Raw genomic sequence first — 24,403 nt, 5'->3', positions numbered from 1 at the left:
TCTCGGTGCAAAGAGCAGCTTGAAGATGATAAAGAACCGTCTCAGAAACTAATGAACTTTCTCATTCACTCAAATTATACCCATTGGCGTGACACAGAATGACATAAAATTACTCCTTACTTATGCAGTTCAGAACTCAGGGTTAACCTTACAAGGTTTGCCACAAACAGCATTTCTTTTCTATGATCCTTATGGCCAGCCAGGGCAAAGTTGAATCAACTTCTCTATAGATCAGCTCCGACCACAGAGTTGCAATTACTTGATTCAGAAGTTGCCCAGAGGCTCCGGAGCCTGGTCCCCTGTAGAGAAAGAATGGCCGAAGGGCAATGCAAGCCTGCAATCTCCAAGCGGCCCTTTCAGGAGGGAATGCCCCGCTCCAGATGCAAGGGCAGAAATGACAGAGAAGGGACTCAGGACATGTGTGGTATGTGGCTACACATTCCCACCTGTCCTCTTGGACTACAACTCAACTCCTGCCACAAATCAATCCACTCTCTGCCTGCAGCTAAGTGGGTGACATGACCAGACACTCTGCAAACGGCTCAGCAGCAGCACCAATACCAACGGCACACACATGTGCGAGAGTAAAATGGATGCGTTTGCCATAAATTTCATTTTTACTGAAGCAGCGAAGAGTCAACTTGCACCTCCAACCACTCCTCAGGGAGGACAGTGGATCTGACTCCAAATCCAGTGAGGCCTCATAAAAGGATGCCTTGGGAGCAGAATTCAGCATCTCGTCCCAAACTTACCAATCCCGTATCCCTGTTCACACTTGTACTCCACAAAATTCAGCTCCGATGGGGGTGGTGGGCACTCCCCTTGTAGGTTCTCACACAGCTTGAACTCCTCAGTCCACAGTCCCTCCTTAGTGCAGAGGATAGGAACCTAGAATATCAGAAGTAAACATTTCCATTCTTATTTTGTTAATTTCATTTAGAACAAAGGGGAAAAAGAGGTCTGATTAAATAGTAGTGTTCTCCAAGTTTTAGGACCTGGACTAAAAGACACGATTGAAGTAATAAACCATGTTGTTACTGACCACAAAATAAAAATAAAAAATGAGAAAAGTTAAGACAATTTTTTTTTGGCGTGTTGACGTGAAGAAATCATGAACAATCTTGTCATTAATGAAATTTACTAACAATGTGCTTTCCTTTGGATAGAAGGAATCAGACAGTTGTTAACTGTAGCCCACATATTCGTAGCTATTTTTGGACTTTTTTCCACAGATGGCGTTGTTTTGCATCGATTCATCCATACTATCACACCAATGCTGCTTGTAGCAAATGTCAGATTTTTTTCAAGAGGAGTGTGATCCAGTGAGGCCAATTCATAATCTTTATGAAGGTGTTTTTGCCTTTCTGCTTGAATGGGCACATCACGGTTGCTTTTGATCTCACCAAAGTTTTATTCCCTCTCTCCATAGGTGTGCTGGTTTGTGTAACTCTTGGCTCTACAGCCCCAATGATCACAAAGCATACTATACGCAGATCACAGGGAAAATAGCAGCAAATCGCAAAACCCAAGGAAGCAAGGTTTTAGAATTGTAGATAACTCTCCCTTCATCCAGGGCCAACTCCTTGAGGCCTTAAACAATCTGTGCAAATGGATGTGTTTGATTTCTCTGGGGCCTCATTTCATGGCATATTCTTTCCACATCTGTCCAGCAGTGCTTACCTTGGAGTGCTGGACACTGAGATAGACATGGGCCAGGAGAGCAGTCAAGGTCATTGATCTCTGCCTAGGAAGTCTGCCTAACTTCCTGCCTCATGTATGTGTGTGGTACTTGAAAAGATTCAAACCTGACATTGATTTTAATCATGTAACCACGATAAGACTGTGGTTTTCATTTGAGACCTCTTGCGCCAAAATCCTAGGGAGAATGGTAGTCAAACGGTGTTTTTTGCGGAGGAATTTGTGTTTCTGTTCAGGACTCCATTCTGTTGAAAAACATGATACCAGCTTTCATAGCCAGGTTAGGTCAGTGGCCATACATGGGAGGAAATCACACTGACTGCCAAATCAAAATCCCAGCATTTCTGGAATTTACCCAGGGACCCAACCCATCCGGTTTTTCCTTTTATCCAAGAGGAAGTTCTAAACTCAGGAGAAACTATTCCAAAAACATGGTCTCTTCTGAATTCTCCATCAAATAATAGCAACACCGCTGGGTAGAACCCCAACTTAGGAAGGCCCTGCCTGTTGGGATTCATTTAGATCATCTCTGGTGAACATTCTTGGATGGGTCATCAGGATTAGAGCATGGCCTGCTCCAAAACCAAGTTCAAGTCATCTTACCCTTCCGCCTTCCTGGTTACAGCTGAGCACACACCGGCTGTTGAGTTCAAAGCCATTGGTACATTCATACATGCCTTCAAAGACAGGGGAAGGGGGCTCACACACCACTGGAACGCAGCTGCCTTGCTCCCAGATGCCACCCTCCAGGCACTGTATCTTCAGGAAATTGCTGATGAGACATGAAACAAAATAGCCCGTTAGACTTCCGTAAGGAGGTCATGGGAGAAGACTGAATTCTCCATAAGTCTAAGGAGTAGCAAATAGGCGGGAGCAGTTCGTTCTTGTTAGCTATGGGTCCTACCTCTCCAGTCTAATTTCCAAGTCATGGAAGGAAAAATAGTAGTATACACTTAGTATCAGTGATAACAGTAGCTCCTGTATAGTATAGACATACCTTGGAGACACTGCAGGTTTGGCTCCAGACTATCACAAGAAAGCAGATATTGCAATAAAGTGAGTCAAATGAATTTTTGGTCTTCAGTGCATTTAAACCTATGTTTACACTCTACTGTGGTCTATGAAGTGTGCACCAGCATTATGTATGAAAAAACAACGAAACTTAATCCTATCCAAGTTTTGATTTAAAGTGAGCTATGTGTGGGGTGCCTGGGGGGCTCAGTCAGCTAAGCATCTCACTTTGGCTCAGGGCCGTGATCTCACAGTTCCTGAGTTCAAGCCCCGCATTGGGCTCTCTGTTGACAGCTCAGAGCCTGGAGCCTGCTTTGGATTCTGTGTGTGTGTGTCTCTCTCTGCCCCTCTCCCACTTGTGGTCTCTCTCTCTCTCTTACAAAAACAAACATTAAAAATTTTTTTTAATAAAAAAATAAAAATAAAGTGAGATACATGTGATTCTTCCTTTTACCCAAACACTTAGAGAACGTCATGGGGTTATTAACTGGCCTAATTCTAGTTTTGTTGTGTCTCTGTATTCAGAGGCTCAAGGAGAGGGAGAGGGACAGGGGAATGGCCAGATAGTGAAGTAGTCAGAACACCCATGATATTTATCGGTTAAGTTTGCTGCCTTATATAGGTGTGGTTCATGGTGCCCCAAAATGATTATAATAATAACATCAAAGATTGCTGATTACAGATCACCATAACAAATACAATACTAATGAAAAAAGTCTAAGATAGTGTGAGAATTACCAAGATATGACACAGAGACAAGAGGTGAGTAAATGCTGTCAGAAAAATGATGCCTATAGACCTGCTCAGTGTTGCCACGAGGCTTCTATTTGTAAAAAACTGCAATGTCTTCAGAGCACAATAAAGCGAAACACCATACAACTAGGTATGCTTGCAATATATGATCTATTACTCTCAAGAGAGCTTGATAAATACCAGTTCAGGGTCTAACCTGTTTACACTTGGGTTTTATGTAAGCCTTTCATCTTGAGAAGTCTTACTCCTAAGTGCACTGAGAGATGCCAGGTAGGATGATGGGAAGAAAAAGTTATGCCAAACTCAGTGGACTACCCAGAAGTGACTTGGGATCATCAGTGTTAATACGGTAACACAACTGATAACGCTACCACTGTTTCTTAGTTCTCTGGAGAGGGGAGAAGATGCAGCATACAGATTTTCTTTTAAAACAGAGTTTCTTTTAAAACTCTTATCCTGAACTTCTGAAGGGCAAGAATCTCACTAGAGATTACCATGGCCATTTTGTTTGTTTGCGAGTCCATGACTTCCTTGGAAAGAATTCACAGCTTTTGTCAGATTCTCAGAGGGGGCACGACTCAGCACTGGGCCTGAAACAACTGCTCTTCCTTCTCGTGCACGAACATGGCCTCCAACCAGAGAGACTGTTTTGGGGTAGACAGCAGTCAACAGAACTGGGTCTTGACACGGTGAATTCCATTCCATTCCCCTTCTGACTCACTGCCAATTTGAGGGTGTTTTCCATGTTGCTGTTTTAATGCATCCACTTCTGATTCAGAATGATTCTGGATGGCTCAGTCAGTTGAGCGTCTGACTTTGGCTCAGGTCATGATCTCACGGTTCGTGAGTTCAAGTCCTGAGTCGGGCTCTGTGCTGACAGCTCAGAGCCTGGAGCCTGCTTCAGATTCTGTGTCTCCCTCTCTCTCTCTCTGCCCCACCCCTGCTTGTGCTCTGTGTCTCTCTGTCTTTCAAAAATGAATAAACATTAAAAAAAATTTTAAAAAAAAGAATGATTCTGGCTACATGCTTGTGATTCTAAGATAGAAATAATCCATTGGCCATTGACTCAACCATATGGTAACCCTAAATGATTATTTTACAGTGTCATGACCCTCTTTTTCAATTCAAATACACCAACAACTTTTAATTACTGTCGTACTATTATACAATGCCTCCTGTGGGCTTCCCAGGTATTCTAATATTACACTATTAAAATATTTATCACATTGTTTTATAAATGTGCACATGTCTCTCTTTTCCAGTAAATTGGAAACTTCCTGAGGGCAAGGATTGTATCTTGTCCTTGTTTTTAATTCCTAAGAATAATTCCTAAATAGTATCTAGCTACATTAGGCATTAGTTAAGTATTTTCCAAGTTGAGTAATTTAACCCCAATTCACAGTGTATTAGGCATACCGCAGAGCACATTACACACAGTAACACTGAATGATCAGAATACTCGTCGTGAAATAGTATTATTATTCCTATTTCATAAAGAAACAGACTCAGAAATATTAAGTAATTAGCCCTACAGCACAGAATGCATTTGATTTCAAATAATTTAAATGAATTTTAATAGTTTAAACATTTAAACAATATCCTCCTAGAAACAAGTGAAGGAGTATTCCTTAGTCTGTTTTTTTAATGTTTATTTATTTTGAGAGAAAGGGAGAGAAAGACAGCAAGTGGGGGAAGGGCAGAGAGCAAGAGAGAGAGAGAATCCCAAGCAGGCTCCGTGCTTTCAGCACAGAGCCCAATGTGCGGCTTGAACCAACGAACTGTGAGATCATGACCTGAGCGGGTATCAGGAATTGGATGCTTAACCAACTGAGTCACCCAGGTGCCCCTGTTTGTTTTTGAGGTAGAATTGTTATATAATTTGTTAGTTTCAGATATGCAGCATGATAATTTGATATTTGTATATTTGTATACATTACAAAATGATCACCATAGTAAGTCTAGTTACAATCTATTACCATGCAATTGACATCATTCATACATTTCATTTACTCCCAACTCCCTTTCCCTCTGATAACCATCCATCTGTTCTCTGTATCCATGAGTTTTGTTTCATCTGTTCATTTGTTTTGGGTTTTTTGATTCCACAAATAAGAGAAATATATGGTATTTGTCTTTCTCTAACTTATTTCATTTAGCATAATACCCTCAAGATCTATCCATGTTGTCACAAATGGCAAGATTTCCTTCTTTTTTTTTAAAAAAAAAGTTTATTTACTTATTTTTGAGGGCGGGGGGAACATGCATGGAGAAGAGGCAGAGAGAGAGGGAGAGAGAGAATCCCAAACAGGCTCCACACTGTCAGTGCAGAGCCCAACTCAGGGCTTGATCCCATGAACAATGAGATCATGACCTGAGCCAAAATCAGGAGTTGGATGCTTAACTGACTGAATCACCCAAGATTTCCTTCTTTTTAATGACTGAGTAGTATCCCATTGTGTATATACACTACATTTTCTTTATCTATTCATCCATTGATTGACACTTGATTGTGTCCATATCTTGGCTATTGTAAATAATGCTGCAATGAACATAGGGAGGCATGTATTGTTTCAAATTTGTGCGTTTTTTTTTTTTTTTTTTTGATAAGTACCCAGACATGAAATAGCTGGATCACTTTGTAGTTTTATTGATTTTCTGAGGTTCCTCCATACTATTTTCCATAGTGGCTATGCTAATTTACATTCACACCAACAATGTACAAGGGTTCTCTTTTCTCCACATCCTCTTCAACACTTGCTATTTCTTGTCTTTTTGATAATAGCCATTCTAACAAATTTGAAAGGATATCTTCCTGTGGTTTTGACTTGTATTTCCCTGATTAATGATTTTGAACATCTTTTCATGTGCCTGTTGGCCATATGTATGTCTTCTTTGGAAACATGTCGATTTTTAATGGGGTTGGTCGTGGGGTTTTTTGCTATTGAGTTGTTTGAGTTCTTTACAAATTTGGGGTATTAAACCCTTATTGATTATATGATTTGCAAACATTTTCTCCCATTCAGTAGGTTGCCTTTTCTTTAGATTGTTGGTTTCCTTTGCTATGAAGAAGCTTTTTAGTTTGATGTAGTCCCACTTGTTTATTTTTGTTGTTGTTGCCTTTGATTTTGGACTCAAATCCAAAAATTCAATGCCGAGACCAATGCTGAGGAGCTTATCTCCTATGTTTTCTTCTAGGAGTTTTATGGTTTCAAGTCTCACATTTAAGTCCTTGATCCATTTGGGGGCAATTTTTGTGTAGAGTGTGAGACAGTGGTCTAGTTTCATTGTTTTGCATGTGGCTGACCAGTTTTTCCCAACAGCATTAATTAAAGAGACTTCCCTTTTCCCACAGAATATTCTTGGCTCCTTTGTTGTAAATTAATTGACCATATTTGCGTGGGTTTATCGTTGGGCTCTCTATTCTGTTCCATTGATTGATATGTCTGTTTTTATAACAACACTATATTGTTTTGATTACCACAGTTTTGCAGTATAGTTTGAAATCAGGGAGCGTGATACCTCCAGCTTTGTTCTTTCTCAAGATTGCTTTGACTATTCAGGGTCTTCTGTGGCCCCATACAAATTTTAGGACTACTTGTTCTAGTTCTGTGAAAAACACTATTGGCATTTTAATAGAGATTGCAGTGAATTTGTAGATTGCTTTGAATACTATGGATATTTTAACAATATTAATTCTTCTAATCCAAAAGTATGGAATATCTTTCCATTTACTTTTGTCTTCTTCAATTTCTTTCATCAATGTCTTTGAGTTCTTAGTACACACGTCTTTTTACCTCCTTGGCTATATTTATTCCTAGGTATTTTTTTTCAATGCATTGGTAGATGGGGTTGTTTTCTTAATTTCTGTGGTAATTTGTTATTAGTGCCTAGAAACAATTTTACTGAATTCATTTATTAGCTCTTCACTGAACTAAGAAACGCAACTTCACTGAGTTCATTTATTAGTTCTGAAATTTTGTGTGTGTGTGTATGGAGTCTTTAGGGTTTTCTCTATATAGTATCATACCATCTACAGACAGTTACAGTTTTAGTTTATTTCTCATTTGGATGTCTTTTATTTCTTTTCTTGCCTAATTGCTATGGCTAGGAGTTCCAAAACTACGTTGATAAAAGTGGCAAGAGTGGGAATCCTTGCCTTGTTCCTAATCTTAGAGAAAAGCTTTTGGCTTTTCACTGTTTATTATGATGTTAAATAGTTACTAAGATTCATACTTTTATTCCCAGGAATATTAGAGTAAAAATCTGATTTTATGACTGGAATTCTGAAGCATCATGGTTTATGTGAACATATATCTACTATCTGCTAATAATAAATACTATTTATGAGTTATATTTCAGGTATTTGGCAAGACACACACATATACATATATATATATGTGTGTGTGTGTGTATATATATATATATATATATATATACATACATAATTTCATTGAATCTTCCAAATGGCAGTTAAGGTAAATATACTATTATCCACATTTCAGAGAAGGAAACTGGGCCTGAGAGAGATTTAAAGCGAGCTCAAAGATCTACAGTAAAAGGAATGTTAGGACCTGGACCTAGGTGAGCTTCTGCCAAAGCCTGTGGCTGGTCCTTCCACTGTGTCAGGTTTAAATGCTTCTTTTATGCTCTATAGCCCACTTTGAATATTAACAGCATCTCTATCTTAGTGAATATCCCAGATGCCCTTTATCCTGATACCACATCTATGAGTATGGCAAAAAAAGAAGATTCATTTTAAATTTCTGTATGGAGTAATAAATTACAGATCAAATATTACACAAATTTTAGTATACAGCTCAAGGAATTTCTACATGTGAATATACCTGAATAATCACTCAGATCAAGAGAAAGAGTATTTCCAGCTCCTCAGAAATCCCCTGGTGTTACTTACAGTTAAACCTTCCCACACCCCTGCAACCCACACTATTCTGACTTTTTCATCAGCACAGATTAGTCTTGCCTGTTCTGCAACTTTATATAAATGAAATCATACACCATGTACTAGTTCGTATATGGCTTCTTTCCCTTAAAAAACGATGCCACTTAAAAATGTTTTCCCAAATGTAATTTCAATGAAAGGTTTGTAGTTGTTTTGATTATAACTAAACTCCTTTTTGTCCCTCTTATAGACTGGAGAGTCTACTCTTCTTTCACACTACAGAGTTTATATCCTCCCAGGGACTCTCTTCTTTCTACCACCTCCCGCAGATGAGATCCTTCCTCTACCTCTGCTGAACTGACATCCTCCAGCTGGAGAGAGCAGGCAATACCACCGACACCAGGGGAGAGGCAAGGCTGTAAAACCTTGCATGTCAGCATGGCTATAAAGGAAAACCCTTGCTTGGCCAAGATGATAATATTTTGACTTCATGTGGTATTTTTCTCTGAATTGGTTGGAACTCTTCAACATGGAAATAGTCCTCCCTTTTCCTGCCCAGAGTAGAGAGCCATTCAAGAATGCCAATTTCATATACTTCCTTGCCAGTTTAATAACCTCAGGGATGAAGGTAGATAGATCAAACTTGCATGGGGAAGAGTGCCTTGGGCACTGTCGGTGGTACTTGAACAATGTGACAGGCCCTGCACTCCAAACTACCAGTAATATCACTAAAATTTAGAGAGGGAGAATGCTGGAAGGTAGTTCTCACTGGTATCCCTGGACTCCATCAGAGGTACTACAGGCAGGAGTGAAAGGAAGTTGGGAAAGATACCTGATTTCCTAGGAAATGGCATTTCATTTATACAGGGGTCCCTATGCCCCCTTAACCTCATGGATTCTCCTTCCCTGTTTCTTCTCCCTTGTATGGGGATGGCCTATTATGGTCGTTTTTCCACACACCTCTCACAGCTTCTGCCTGGCACTCTATCAGATGACATACTTCAGGTTCTACACTCAGACTTCTCACAACACATTTGATTGGTCAATTCCTCAAGGCCCAATAGCAAGCGCTGTCTCACTAGCTCCATGTCAATGCTGTCAATCCCTGTTTGTGTCACTAACCTTGAGATCCCATAGTAAGGAGCTTGGCACTTGAGTGCCATGGGCTGGTTCTGGCCATAAGGGACTGTGATTGTGGCAAAGATTCAGTGTCCCGATTCCTTCCAGTTCCAAGAAATCTGTTTCCACGTAGGGCCCTTGAAGGGGACTACAGCCTATAGCAATGACGAGACTTTGATCTCCAGGGGTGCCACAGATCCCTCTGCTAAGTTTAGTGTTGAGAAATGACCTCTGAGCCTTTTAAAATCATTAATGAAAAAAATTGGTTATTCACAGTGGTTCAACTCGTTCACATAAAGTGTTATGAATCAAGAGTCAAGAGGTACTTTGAAATCATGTAGTGAACAGGTTTGTGTTTCAAAGAATGATGGCATTAGATACTAGATCAATGCACACAGGCAGACCCTCACCAGGACAGGGTTTCCAAGACTTCTTTGATAGTCCAGTCCAAATGTCCTTCAGATGAAACATTCTACTCACTGACTATCTGCTATATTTTTTTCATTCCAGTGAGTAAAAGAGGCTAAACTATCACATTAGGAACCATGAGGAGACTTGCCCAATGCCACATTGCAAGCAATTCACTGGCAAAAGAGAATTGACTCTGGAGTTTTCAAATCATAATATAACGCCGATCCTCAGACCAGTGGTTTCCAAATGACATTTGTAGGCCAATCATGGAGACATTTTAAAGACCTAGATTGACAGCTTACTAAATCAAGTACCCTGGGACTGGCCTAGCACTCTGTATTTTTTTTAATGGGCCAGCAGTCTTCCTATGTAGCCAGGTTGGCAAACTACTAAAATCGACGTTAATTTCCAATAGCAAAAATTAACCTTGCCTGTAGAAATCAGAGAGCAAAATCACCTACCTAACAACCCTGGTGAAAAAGGCTGGACGCTTAGCAAAGACAAAACAGAAACAGCTACAGCCAGACAACTTACTCTGGAAATGGTATCATGAGGAGTTGGGGGTAGGGGGCAGGTTTGTATTTATTTTCCTTCTAAGTACTCCAGACAAATCACCACAATTTCCAAGTTAGAAGATGCTTTTTCTAATTTCCAGAACTTGTGGTATCCACCTAGTGCTGAAAATCCAGCTGTGCTCTTTCTGCTTCTTACTCCACTGCCAGAAGTAAAGATCTTGTAATCAAAACTTGGCTGAAAGTTTGACTGATGTTGCTGGAGGCACACATGAATCTACCCTACCCCATCCTTCTATCACCACTGCAGGGTTTTCAAAAGTAATATTTACTTTTGAAAGGATGCTTGTTGAGTCCAAGAGAATTATCATGTCTTTACCCATCAAGGGCATCCGGTGTCTCCAGTGGGTAGTCCCTCATGAATAATAACAATAACAGAAAACCAATAAAATATTGCGCACTGAAGTGTTAGGGACTGTGCGGAAGAATATATATCTATATCATTCGATCCTCAAACCCACCCGGTGTGATAAGGATGATTGTTATGTGAGTTCTTCATTCCTTTATCTTCCCACATTCTTTCCCTCAATGACACCCCCTATCATCATCTATCCTGTTGCTCAAATTTGAAACTTAAAACACATCCTTGATTCTACTCTGTCTCTCAATATTACCTTTTCTCCAAGCCCCCATCTGATCTTATTCAATCCATCAGCAAGTCCTCTCAGATTCTGCTCCCAAATATCAGTGGAATCTGTCCCCATACCTCTTGCATCTCCACTGTTATGAGCGCTAGCCCAAGTTTCCACCCCTCACTTCCTTACTGGACACCCCACTTCTCTCCTCTGGATTCCTTTCTATCCAGTTGGCAGACACCGGTCGGCGAGATATTTTATAAAATAAATAAATACATTACATCATGTCATTTTCTTGCTTAGAACATTTCAGTTGCCTCCTCTTGCTTGGAAAAAAAAATCCACACTTTCTCAATTCTTACTCACAAGGCCCTGCATGATCTGGCCCACTCTCTCTGACCTCATCCTACCCCATTCACCTTCTTCAATGTACTTTGTCCACATTGGACTTAGAATCCCAAGCACAACCCAGTTCTTTCCTACCAAAGGAAATTCTCCCTGCTTGTGTTTTTCCTTTTGCTTTTCTGAGTGGCTCTTTTTTGTATCTAAAAATAATTTTTGCCACCCCAGAGCAACCTTATTTTACACCTTTATTATTTTCCGTTTTTAATCAAAGCACCTATCTTTCAAAGATGGCATGCTCTGTAATTTTTTTTTTTTTTTGGTTTTATGAATTTGTTTCCTGTCACCCCCACTGGAATGTAAGCTTGGTAAGAGTAAGACCTTATTTACTATCATATCTTCAGTGGCCAGCACAATGTCTGGTGCATAACAGGCACCAATAAACACGGATTCAATGAACATATAAATGTTTATTTTATAGACGAGGTAAGTAAGGTTTTAGAAAACTAAGATACCTTGCCTGGGATTATCTAAGTGGTTGATGGAAGAAAAGGGATCCATCTGATGGCAATGCCTAAGTCATAACAGGGAAGCACCAGTATTCCTAGAAATGGAGGAGCAGATAAAGTACCTCCCTTTACCAAGTACAAGTGCACTGCGTGTCACAAAGTCCTACCACATAGAACATCCCCCAAAAGCAAGGAGTAACTGCATTATTTTTATTACATAAATAAGGAAACTGAAGCGTTAACTGGTTAAGTGTTTTGTGTGACACACAGGCAGCTTTCTTCTAACTGAAATTCGAAGCCTCTTTGCTCAGAATAGAGTTTAGCCCCCTGCCACTTAAAACGTGGTTCCCAGCACGGTAGCACTAGAATCACCTGGGAGTCTGGTAGCAATGCTGAATCCCAGGCTCCACCCAAGGCCGACTCAATCAGAGTCTGCATTTCAACCAGATCCCCAAGTGATTCCTATGCTCATTCAGGTTTGAGAAGTTCTGCTCCAGACTATGTTAAAAGACAGTGTTCTAGCCCCACCCCGGAGAGAACCATCAGCACTTCCGAACTCCATACCAGCTCTTAACCAACTGCAGACCTGGTTTCTCAAGCCAATATCCTAGATGAAGAGCAGTCACGGGCAGTCCGTGGCCCGTGGGTGATTCCAGCCTCTCTACAGCAGGCCTGCTGATGTTTAGCCCCAGTCTACTGTACCGGACTAGAAATAGCATCAGCAGGACCATCCCACCAGACACATTGGCTTTGGTTTTTCCTTCTTCCCTGACTCAAAAAAAAATGCCCCTTACAGAGCTCTTTTTCCACATAAAATAGAGCCTCTCTGAATGAGCTAAGTCCTAAAAGTAGGTACAGTTCTACTTGGAAGCCCCACCCCTCACTTCTTTTTTTAAAAAATGTTTATTTTGAGAGAGAGAGAGAGACAATGTGTGTGTGACCAGGGGAGGGGCAGAAAGAGAGAGAATTCCAAGCCGACTCCACGCTTTGGCACAGAGCCAACACAAGGAGGAGATCATGACCTGAGCTGAAATCAAGAGTCGGATGCTTCACCGACTGAGCCACCCAGGTGCCCCCCAACCCCTCACTTCTATCTTTGGACTTTCTGCTACTAAATCTTAGGTCTCCAAATCTGCAGATGCAACAATGCCCTGCCCCCGGTCTGAACACCTAACTCAAGGTCGAGGCCCTTCTCTACCTCCTCCTGTGCCGGCCTTGGTTGTCCAACCCTCAGCCTCTCTCCTTTTAAGTCCAATAGCTCCTACTTAATCTCTTTTGCACGAGTCCCTTGGCCCCTCACGTCATTCTCCATATAGTTAACAGGGTTACCTTCCTACTGAATCTTCTCAGGTTACCCCCAGATTTTAACACATTCTGAAGTTCCTCTCTAATGCATGTGATTTAAACCCAAACATGTACAATGGCAATTAACATTATTCTGCAGAATTCTAATACTCATTCCCTTCAGTGTGTATTTGCAGACCTGGTAATTACACTGAAATGCTGGAGTGAACTGGGTCCAAGACAAAAACTATTAAACAGGGATCTCTTGCCTTCACCATCTTCCATCATTCACTTGTCTATTCATACATCCACTCAACAAGTATTCACTGAGCATCTAGTATGTGCCTGTGCATTACAGAAAGCCCTGCAGTTGTAGATACAGATACCGGAGTAGTTGTAGAACTAGAGTACTGACCTATGGGGGACCCGGAGAGGGAGCCACCAGCACTGCTTGGGGACATGAAGGATATCAGGAAAGAAACACTTTGAGATGGGTTCATTAGACAGGGAAGGAGACAAGGGCATACCTGCCAGAAGAACGCTGCATGAAAGAACCCAGAGGTGTGAAAGGTGGAGTGTGTTTGAAGCTTTGGCCAAAAGTATAAATGGGAAAAGTGTGCACATATGCATGTGTGCCCACCCTAATTTCTGAAGTATGTTCAGCTTTATCTTGTTCTATCTTGTGTTCAGGAAGAGGCAAGGCAAGAGAAGCACCTGGAGGAGGGAAGGTAGGACAAAACTCTGGCCAAAAAGGGCCCCAAACTGTCTGAATTCAATATCAGAGGGCAGGTTCTCTCACTGCAAGAACTCTTTTGTCTATCTTCACAAAGTGTTCAGTGTATGAATTCCTTCAGGTATTGCTAGATCTCTGTTCCTGGTCAGCCCAGGTCACAGACAGGCCAGATAGAAAGTGCTCACAGTAGGGGCACCTGGGTGGCTCAGTCAAGTTAAATTTCCAACTCTTGATCTCTGCTCAGGTCGAGATCTCACGGTTGTGAGATGAAGCCCCGCGTCAGGCTCTGCACTGACAGCACGGAGCCTGCTTGGGATTCTCTCTCCCCCTCTCTCTCCCTTTCTCTGCCTGTCCCCAGCTTGCATGTGTGCGTTCTCTCTCTCTCTCTCTCAGATAAATAAATAAACTTAGAAAAAAGGGAAGTGCTCACAGTAGAAACACACATCCCCACACTCACCTTGGAACTAACTCTTCAATCACTGCATATCATTGTTGCTCTTTTGGACAGCAAAGCTCTTTACATAGCTCCTTGTCCAGAAGTCATAGCAATGATAAAATCTGAGCCCACTAAGTTCTGAGAACTTCTGGAAGGTTGTGATATGCCTAAGGACTTTGGAATTCACACAGGGGAATCCCACATTTACAGTGCTCCAGACAGCTCACCCTTCTGATGTGGGCTAGAATGAAAAGGCTGGTTAACATTCTCCTTGAAACCTTCCCTGACTAAAGAGGAAGAGTCAGAGGCCCCAGGGGACTTCAGTAGGCTTTTAGTGGCTGCACTGGGTGATTCCCATCAGGAATAAGGTGTGGCCAAGTGGTGAAGAGCAGGTGACTTGGAATCAGGAGACTAATGCTCGAACTCCAGGTGTGGCTCCAAATAAATCTCTGGCTTTTAAAACATTATTTAGCTTTCTTGTCTCAGTTTTCCAATCTGAAAACAGGGTTTAATACCAGCTTCTTTACAAGATCATTAGAAGTTTATATAAGTTGGTTTAGCATCCCACTTTGGCCCAGGTCATGATCTCATGGTTCCTGAGCTCAAGCCCTGCATTGGGGTCTGTGCTGATGGCTCAGAGCCTGGAGCCAGCTTCGGATCCTGTGTTTCCCTCTCTCTCTGTGGCCCTCCTCTGCTTGTGCTCTCTCTCTGTCGCTCAAAAATGAATAAATGTTTAAAAAAATAAGTTCATATAACTTAGTGTATATAAAGTATGTAGTACAATGAATGGTACATGCAATGCTCAGTGAACAGCAGAAATTATTAGCTCCGATGACCAAAAGATCTACTCAGCCACACTCCTCGGTCCATCCCTCTTTTTCTCTCTCCCTGTGTATGTGATGAGTGTTCCGTGTTAACATTCTACACAGGCTTTCCACCCTACTCAGTTGTGCAGATTTTTGTCCCTCCCAGAATCCTTCAGGAGACAGTTTGTAAATCAGTTTGGCTTAACCTGACCCCATCACTAGACACCAAAAGAAGGTCACAATCATCCTGTTCACCCACTAGGCTAAAGAAGGGATTAATAGGAGACTGAGACGGAGGATGAGGTAGGGGGAAAAAGAAGCAAAGAAAAGGCATCAGGGAGAGAAAGTATGGGTCGAAGAAACTATTGGTGTATATATGTGTATGTGTGTGTATGTGCGTGCGTGTGTATGGTGTATGTGTGTGTATATGTGTGTATGTATATGTATATGTTACATATACATATACATTACATATATGTATATGTGACATATATATAACATATATAAAATAATCCAGTGCTTACTCATATGAGTTATATGATGATGAGTATGTTATATATACATATACATATATGTATATGTGTATGTTATATATATATATATCATATATAAAATAATCCAGTGTTTACTCATATAAGATTTTAAATATTATTCTTCCTGATTAATAGAGAAACCAGCAGTCAGTGTAATATCAAATCAAAAGAAGAAGGACAGTTTTGCAATCAGATGCTCCCTAGCTTGAGATTGAAGGTCACAGGGAAATTTATGAGTTCAGCAAATGCTGTATTTGACGTGAAGGCCTGCACGCCAATGGCTGGAGCCCCGTGCAGCCCGCAGCAGTGAGCTGGCCTGCATGCGGGTGTGCATTTGAGTGGCCAAGGCTTGGAGGAGAGGCTTAGTCACTCTGATGCCAAAAGAGGCTGCAATAGATTAGCCTAAAGCTCACATTATCCTACAATGGCAAGAGAATTGAGGATTCCAAGGATAAACTTTGAATGTATTTACTATAAACACTAATTATAAAGCCAGACAATGTCTTAATGGAAAGAAAACAAATTTCCATTTCTCCCAGATGCAGGAGTGTACCCAGAGATTATAGCGTGTCCTGTCCCTTAACTGGCAAATCACAGAAAACACATGTGTCTGGTCCTAGATCTACATAGGTTTAACATGTATTCATATGTGCCTATGCACAATGTCATGACACAGAGTTTAAAAATTACATAGATGATTTTCCTGATTTTTTTTTAATTGCAAATCCAGGATATTTAAGGAATTTCACACATTTACCTTCACTACACATCTCCATTTCATTAGCCAAGTCTTTCTTTCCCTTCTTAAGGTACGATAAAATCAGTTGAACCTCAGAGATTCAAGTCACAGTTCAAAAAGATCAAAAGGGTCTCAAAATCTAGGTAACATCTCCAGGACATGCCCTTCTTTTCTCCTCCCAGACCAGCCTGACCTTATTTGCTGGCCCCAATTTTTGAAGTATGTCTAGCTCTATCTTACTATTTCATTTCCATTTCTTTCTCCCCACGTCCCCCTTTTTCCTTTTCATGGTCTACTGGAAGCCACTGTAGTATTTGGATAACTCACTGAGTTGACAGCAGGATGAGAATGAAGCATTTAGAGAGAGTTCTGATTGGGGGAGGAAACTGCATACATATTTTTTAAATTTAATGAACTTTCTGTTTTGATGTGTGTGTGTGTGTGTGTGTGTGTGTGTGTGTGTGTGTGTCTTATAGGCAGAGGAAATGCACTCCCCCACTGGCCCCGGTAACTGAAGACCTGTACCTCCTAATTAGAAGACCAGCTTCAGTCTTCCTGGTCTCCATGTTGTTTTTTGGGAGCATAGGGCACCAACCATAGGTGGGAGACAACAGCCACTGATAAAAATGTAGCTGAGTGCATTCCTTGTTAAAGAAAGAGTTTACATGTTAAACACACCAAAAGCAAGGGTAATTTTGCAAGGGGAATTAACCTGATGATGATGATAATGATGATGCTAAAATACCGGCTTTTGCTGACCTAAAGCTTCAATGGCTAAGAACTGTGCTCAGTTCTTTACAGCCATTATCCAATTTAATCCTTATAAGAATCTATACGTATTCTTATTTCCTAAAATCCATTTTATAAGTAAAAACAGTGATGTTCAATATAGACCAGTGACCTGCCCAAGGTCTAAGAGCTAATAAATGGGAGAGTTAGGATTCACACTTAGATCTCACTAATCCCAGAACCTGTGTACTTAACCACTAAGCCAAGAGATAGATCTTGGACGAAGGAAAGCCTGCTTAGCATTTTAACTAAATTTTCCTCATTAGGGAAGGTTTAGGGAAGTACTTAATCTTTAAAGTCAATTCTAGAGATCTTAAAAATGTACCCATATTTTGTCTTCAAAGAAGAACCAATCCTCCTGGGTGTGAATGGAGAACAATCCATCAGAACCTATCAATTAGAAGAGAATGAAACCTTGACCCTTGGCTCGGACCAGAAATTCTCCAAGTATTACTGTAAGTATTGCCCACTAAGATGATGCCTGTACACTAACATATCACTGCTTCTCTGTGTTTTTGCTGGTGGCCATAAATTGTCACGTATCACTTCTCTCAATGGTGTTATGCCAAAGTGCTTAACTCTTCTCATTGATTCTACTGAGATGGAAAATGAAATACAGGCTGTTGGAGCTGGAAGTCACTCAAGATTTTCCCGTATTTTACAGACATGGGGAAAAAAGGCCCAGTGATATGTAGTAATTTGCTCAATATTGAAAGTCTTGTTAGCCAAGAGCACGGGCTTTGGAGTCAGAATGACTTAACACCATATATCGGCTGAGTGATTATGGGAAGGCTACTAATGATACTCTGAGTCTCAGTTTCCTCATCTGTCTGGAGGATAATAATCTATCGACCCATATTACTATTACCATATATCAAGCTCTGCATTACTATATCATAATATACGATCGTCTTATTATATCATCACCCCAACAGAACGGAGCCAAGGCCTTAGGCTTTTTAACTCTCTTCCATACCAAATGATCTTTCTATGTGTAGAGATGGCTAAAGTCCACATGTCTACTAGTCCAAGGCCATCCCAAGCCCTCCCCCCAAGTTAGAAGAGACAAACTCCACTGAAGAAGTATACCAACCAAGTATTTGTTAAACACTAACGAGTCATAGTGTGAGGCCAATGTATCACAGTTTTGACGTACGTTTGTGCTTATAGAACTCAGCTAGATTGATGTTCTTTGGAAAAGCTGATACCATGGGTGACTGTCAGAAAGTGTAGCTGTTTACAATCAGGCTGAGGAAGATCTGACGACTACAGCCCACTTCACTTGGCGTCTTGATGAATGGCTTATAGAGGGAGAGGCTGTCTAAGTAAAGTTAGAAGGTTGGAATAATTTCGAAGTGAAATTAATTATGGGCCCTAATGAGGTTAACCTAACCTTCACACATAAAGATAACACCTAAATGAGAACAAGGTAACCATGGGAGTGCAAGATAAGGAGGAATATAATATGGTCTTTTTGATAAAATAGAAGTCAAACACATTTATTTTAGCTTTCTGGGAAGTCAAGTGAATGAAACAATAAAGGCGTGATGAAAAATGACGTATATGTGCAAGTAAATTGCTTGGGAGAAAAAGGAAGAGGTTTCAAGGAGCCTGTGTGTGTATTGTAAAATGTCAGTAAGAAAGAACTCGTGAAACTACTTAAATTTAACAATTTCTTTGGAGCTACAATTGTTTGTATTTTTTTGACTAACTCCAAAAACAAATAAGCCTCAAAGAGACATGTAAAAATCTGGCGTGCAAAAGTGCTGTGACACTACTTTTGAAAAAAAGAAAACATTACTCTGGATATTTTTAGGCAAGTCAAAATCCCATGACTGATACTGTTCTTAAAGAAACAAAGATTCCACTAGGGCCGTGCTTCTTGATTTTGGCCGTGGACTGAAGTGACTTGGGAAGCTTTGCAAAACACTAATGCCTGGGTCCCACTTGCAGGGACTCTGATGTAATTGGTGTGGGGTAGGAGCTGAACATTAAGATTTTTTCAGTCTCCCCAGGCGAGTCGAACATGCGGTCAGGTAAGAGCACTGTTGTTCTGGGGAGCCTGTTGAGAGATCTAATCCTTTTGTGTGACTAACAACTCGTACTGAGTTGTGTTAATCAAGTTTACATGTGTGTTGAATAAATAAAAGTAAACTGTCTTTGTGGAAGACTGTTCCTCCCATGTTACTGAGACAAATGCTAGAAGAAAAACATACACATATGTTTTTAGAGTTCTTCTACTCTAAAGTTTTTGAAATAGAGATCTCCACTCCCTCCTAAGAAACCGCCCCCCCCTTTCCTTTGCCATTTTTAGCCTCAAATTTAACCCCAAATTCCTATCAAGATTTTTCTAATAAATGAATTTCCATCCATTCATAAAGTATTTATTGAGTGCCTACCAATAAATGTAGTAACCATTGGGCACACAGAGCTAAACAAATATTTATGGTCTATTGGAGAATACAGACAAGTACCTGACAATTTCTACTCAGTGAGATAAATGATGCTGCCAGAAGATTTCTGTGTGCAGTGCGACCCATGGGAAGGGCACTTCTTACATATGGGAGATCTGATTGTCTTCCTAGGTAAAACCACACCTGTGCTAAAAATCGGAGAGTAAGAGTCAGCTAAGGCAAAGATCCTTGTCGGGAGAGCTCTGACCCAGAGGCATGTTAGCCAAGGCTTATGTGAGGAAGTAAAATAAATCCAGTGGCATGAGAACCTACACTACAGAAGGTGTTGTGTGTAACTGTTGGAGGGAAGTGGTCTCCCAGGAAAGAGATTAAGCAATGAGCCTAGAGAAGTAAGCAAAGCCCAGCTAGACTATACAAGACCTTGAAACTATTTTAAGTTTAAGATTTTTTTTTTCCCTAGTGAAATGGCAGAAAGGCTGTCCATTCAATTTCACATGGGGAAAAACTACAAATGGAGTTGAGTTTTTTGAAGATCACTTTTGCTGCCGAGTGATAAATGTATTGAAGGGAGAAAGACTAGAGCCAGAAAGACCAGTTGAGAAGTGGAAAAAGATAGTGGCCTGTTACAGGGAAGTGGCAGCAGGGATGGGGAGAAATGGGCATATTTGAGAGTCAGTAAGATGACACTAGATGGAAGTTGATGACTGATTTGATTGGGGGTGAAGGACACCGAAGAGTCTCAAATTATGTGTAAGTTCTTGGCCTGATGAATCGCATGGAACACAGAAGAACATTAAGATTTGAGAGATTATAAGAGGCTCTGTTTTATATAGTAAGAGTTTGAAGTACAGATGGGATATCCAAGTGGCTGCATCCATGAGCAGTGGTTCTAATGGTACTTATGGCCGTTAATGGAAGAGACTAGAGTAGCAGGTATGGGTTTAGGAAGCATTAGCGTGTGGATGATAGTCAAGGCTATGCGGTCAATGAGCTCCATCCCAGACAAGTGTGCAGAACAAGAGAGAAATGTGAGCTCAGAGAAACACCAACACTGAAGGAACGGGCAGAGGGGGGAAGCTAGAAAATAAAATTGAGAAGAGACAGAGAAGAAGGAAAATCAGGGAGCGAAACAGAACAGAATAAAGGAAGAAGTTTCAAGCAGGTTGTAGCCAACAATGCTATAATAAAGAGCCTGGCTCCATTTTTCATGTTTGTCAAGAGCTTCCAAGCCCCACCGCCTCCCTCATGGAGCAAGCCTGTCAGAAAGCCTCAGCAGAAAGTTCAAGCCACACAGGTTCTGTTCACATGAACATAAGCCCTGGCATAAGCCCCACTCCCTAAGCACCACAAAACCCCAGTCTCTCTCTTTGCCTTTGTGTCTCCAGCCATTTGAAGGTCAACCTGGGATCCTCTCCTTCTCGTCCCAGAAGACCTCGTTTTGTGAGTCATAAACCTTTTCATGTTCTCTTGGTCTGTGTGTGGTATCATTAGTTTCACCATCCACACCAAATTATGGGTGGGAGGGTCCATCCTCTCTCATGGTGACCCCAACACAAGCCAAATATTCTCAAGTAACCTGAGGTCCAAGAAGAGTCACTGCATTTGGCAGTAGAAAGACCCGTGGCAGGCCCAGATCTAGCGAAGAGATGAAAGTAAAAACGTGAATGTAGGTGTGGAGGACAGAAAAGAGGGCAAGAATGAGAGAGTGAAGACAAACAACTCTTACCACAAGTTTCAGTGTAAAAGGGACAGAGAAAGAAAGAACGGTAGCCAGGATGGGAGCATGGGATCAAGAAAAGGCTTTGCTCATTTGTGCTGTAACATGGGCGAAACCTGAGCACGACGAAAGAGAAGTGACTGGGCAAAAGGAAGAGGGAAGCCTCAGACGCAGGAAAGAAAAGGGGAAATGTGTTGAGGGAAATCCCTGAGGAGGGAGATGGGGTCCAGAACCAAGGTGATGAACTGCATTTTAGACGGCAGGGAAGGGGAGAGCTTGTTTGGGGTGTAGATGAGCTTGCACACCTGTGAGCAGACTCTTCACTTTGGGGAGTGAGGTGATACACGGGAAGTTAGGGAAGAGGTGTCAGGACTGGATGAGAAAAGGTATGAAGTGGCCTTCAAGAATAAAGACAGTGCTTGTCCTCAAAGAACGTAGAAAGATTTGGGCACGTGGTGGAAAGGTCATGGACCTTTCCTCCTGCTTCTTGGGGTGCTGGTCTCTCCTGGGTTTGCCTATGGAGAAAGATCTGCCTAGTTTTACTTTTATCACTCTCTGCCTCCACAAATTGCTATAATCTACTCTTAATAGCTCACTTCGTTATTTTAGTTTTTAAAACGTTTATCCATTTACCTCATTAGAAAATCTAGAAAACTTAGCAAATATATATAAATAAAAAAAGAAAAAGAAAAGATATTCCCTATGAACCTACCACCTAGAGGTTATAATTACCAGTATCATAATCATTTCCAGCTATTAAGGAAGTGATAAAATATAATTTTAATATGGAAAATAGAGATCATATCATTGATTATAACAATTACTTTCCTGCTTTTACCCACTTATCATTGTATTGTGAATGTTTTCCCACGTCTTTAATATTCTCCCAAACATCTTTGATGATAGCAGGCTATTTCAGGATATGGCTCTACCATCATATAGATGTTTATTTTTGTTTTATTGAATTTTTTGCTCTCCCAACATCCATTTACCCTCCTTCTCAATCTCCCTCTGGGGACGCCATCGGGCTTGGGTGATGCTGACTCCAGCCATGACTTCAGGGTCAGAGTCTTTGACTCAGGCCTAAGCTATTGCATTTGCCTGTCCTCAGGGATTAGATCCAGTGCGGGTGGTGCCACTCTCAAATCCTGGGAAGAAGGGGCTAGGAGTCCAGGGGCCCGGTGAAAGTGCCCACCTGTGGCTGCGTCCCCCTCTCTACTGTACTTCAAGGAGAAATAAAGCACGTGAAAGGGGGAGGCCATGGAGGCTGCGTGTTCCCGGAGATCAGATCCCAGATCTTCCTCATGCGTGTTTCCTCAGCCCCAGCCAGGAGACCGGCACAGAGCACGCACGTGATGAACCTGCCAGCCGGTGCCGTGCCCTCCCTGCCACCTCCAAGTTGAATGGGACAAAACTGAAATGGGTCGATCCAAAGAGAAAAGTCAGATCCAGTGCTCGTCTCCCTTTCGTCTTGAAACAATGTTCAACAGACTTAAGAGCAAGGGATGTACTTGGCTGATATTTTGGTAGTTGTTTCCTTGTTTTAAAAAGACATGAACAAAAAGCAATGCCTGGTACTTACACTGAACATGGCAGTTGATAAAATGCTTTCAGTGCATTACCTACTTTCAGCCTCAACAGCACCGTTGGGTAGAAATTACTACCCCTCACATTATGGATGCAAAAATTGAGACACATGGATATTGAGTACATTGTTCAGAGTCATGAAAACAATCAGGTGCGAATCTGGCCATCAAGTGGGTTTTTCCACTAGGCACAGAACTGCATATAATGAGCATATGCCCACTCTGTCTGGATTGATCTCCCTGCTTACTTTTTTCAATTTCTTCTCCTGCTCACATGTCCTAGAAAGAAGTTTAGAGCCCCATTTGTACAACTCTGGGCTCTTTCCACCAAGCGAGGAACAAGGCTGACATAGTTTGTTGGGTAAACAGAAGCGGTAAGTGACAGTGATTTACGCCCGGCTTGCAAACTTCTGATTACCAATCCACCGCCTGCTATGTAAACAGGTGTAAACTAAGATTTAAATCAGTTTACACAGTGGGGTAAATAATTTAATCTTTCCTCAGCACGGTGTTTGCGAATGTAAATGTTTATGCCAAAACCGATGCCGATGTTGCAAGCTTCCAGTTTCTCAACCAGAAGAGCTATGCCAACAAATGGCCCTTGTGTGCCCCTGCCCGGACTGGGAAAGCCGGCCGAGTCAGAGGTGCAGGGTAAGGCAGAAAGCCCAAAGTTCTAGGGGGAAGGCTCGGTCTCAACACAAAGCTCAGCCATGGGCCGAGGGAGCTAGAAATAATCCCTCCACCCTTAATTCCTGCTGGTCTGGAGAATTTTCTCTCCCCCTCAATTATTCTCTGCACTGTTCTGCAGATACCTGAGTCAGGTGCAGGTCTGTGAAAAGGGAGGCAAGAAGAGAGAAGGAAGAAGCCAGAAAACAGCAGCCTGCAGGTGAGTTGTAATACCACTTGAAGGTGGCCCAGGTCCTCACTGCCTGTCAATGTGTGCCTATGCAAATTGATCTAGATCCTATGAAAAGCACATGCAAATGTGTTTTCAGTTGTCAAAAACTGTTGACTATACCTGCCAGAGTCCATTGAACCCAGTGCTGCCTCTTAATGAATTTTTCATCAGTATTATTCATATTCTCATCAGCCTGGCTCTTGCCTGACTTGCTCCCTGCCTGCCCCCCGCCCCTCCGCCCCCGCAGCCCCTCTCCCCACCCCCGCCCACACACACACACATAGAAGCCTATAGAAGCCTGGGCTTTCTCTGGAGTGGAAGGCTCTGGACAAAGTCAGACTCAATCCATCCCACAGAAAGATGGCTGAGTACTGATTAGTGAAGGTCAAATGAGAGCCAGAGAGTAAGTTTCCTGATATTCTTCTGTCCCCTTAAAGAAGTCTAGCTTATAAGCAAACCCTGTATCCCTTGGCCTCACTGGTAATGCCATAGCTGGGATCTTGTTAGTTCAAAACACAAAATCCCTGGGCGCTTGGGTGGCTCAGTCAGTTAAACGGCAGGCTTTGGCTCAGGTCTTG

General features: G+C 41.6%; 1 protein-coding gene across 2 annotated transcripts in view; it reads right to left on the bottom strand.

The window, feature by feature from the left end:
* The window catches only part of PAPPA2 (pappalysin 2), a 269,518-nt gene that overhangs the window by 54,195 nt on the left and 190,920 nt on the right, over positions 1 to 24,403 (bottom strand). For both annotated transcript variants that reach the window (XM_042925583.1, XM_042925584.1), the window contains exons 17-18: positions 2,302 to 2,470; positions 753 to 888 (exon numbers count right to left, since the gene is read on the bottom strand). In XM_042925583.1, the coding sequence (XP_042781517.1) occupies positions 753 to 888; positions 2,302 to 2,470 (305 nt within the window). The remainder of the gene's footprint in view (positions 1 to 752; positions 889 to 2,301; positions 2,471 to 24,403) is intronic.

Source organism: Panthera leo, chromosome F3, assembly GCF_018350215.1.
Source record: "Panthera leo isolate Ple1 chromosome F3, P.leo_Ple1_pat1.1, whole genome shotgun sequence".
In the NCBI taxonomy this organism is placed as follows: Eukaryota; Metazoa; Chordata; class Mammalia; order Carnivora; family Felidae; genus Panthera; species Panthera leo.
The sequence above is the reverse complement of the archived record's forward strand: the minus strand, read 5'-3'. Positions and strand labels throughout refer to the sequence as shown.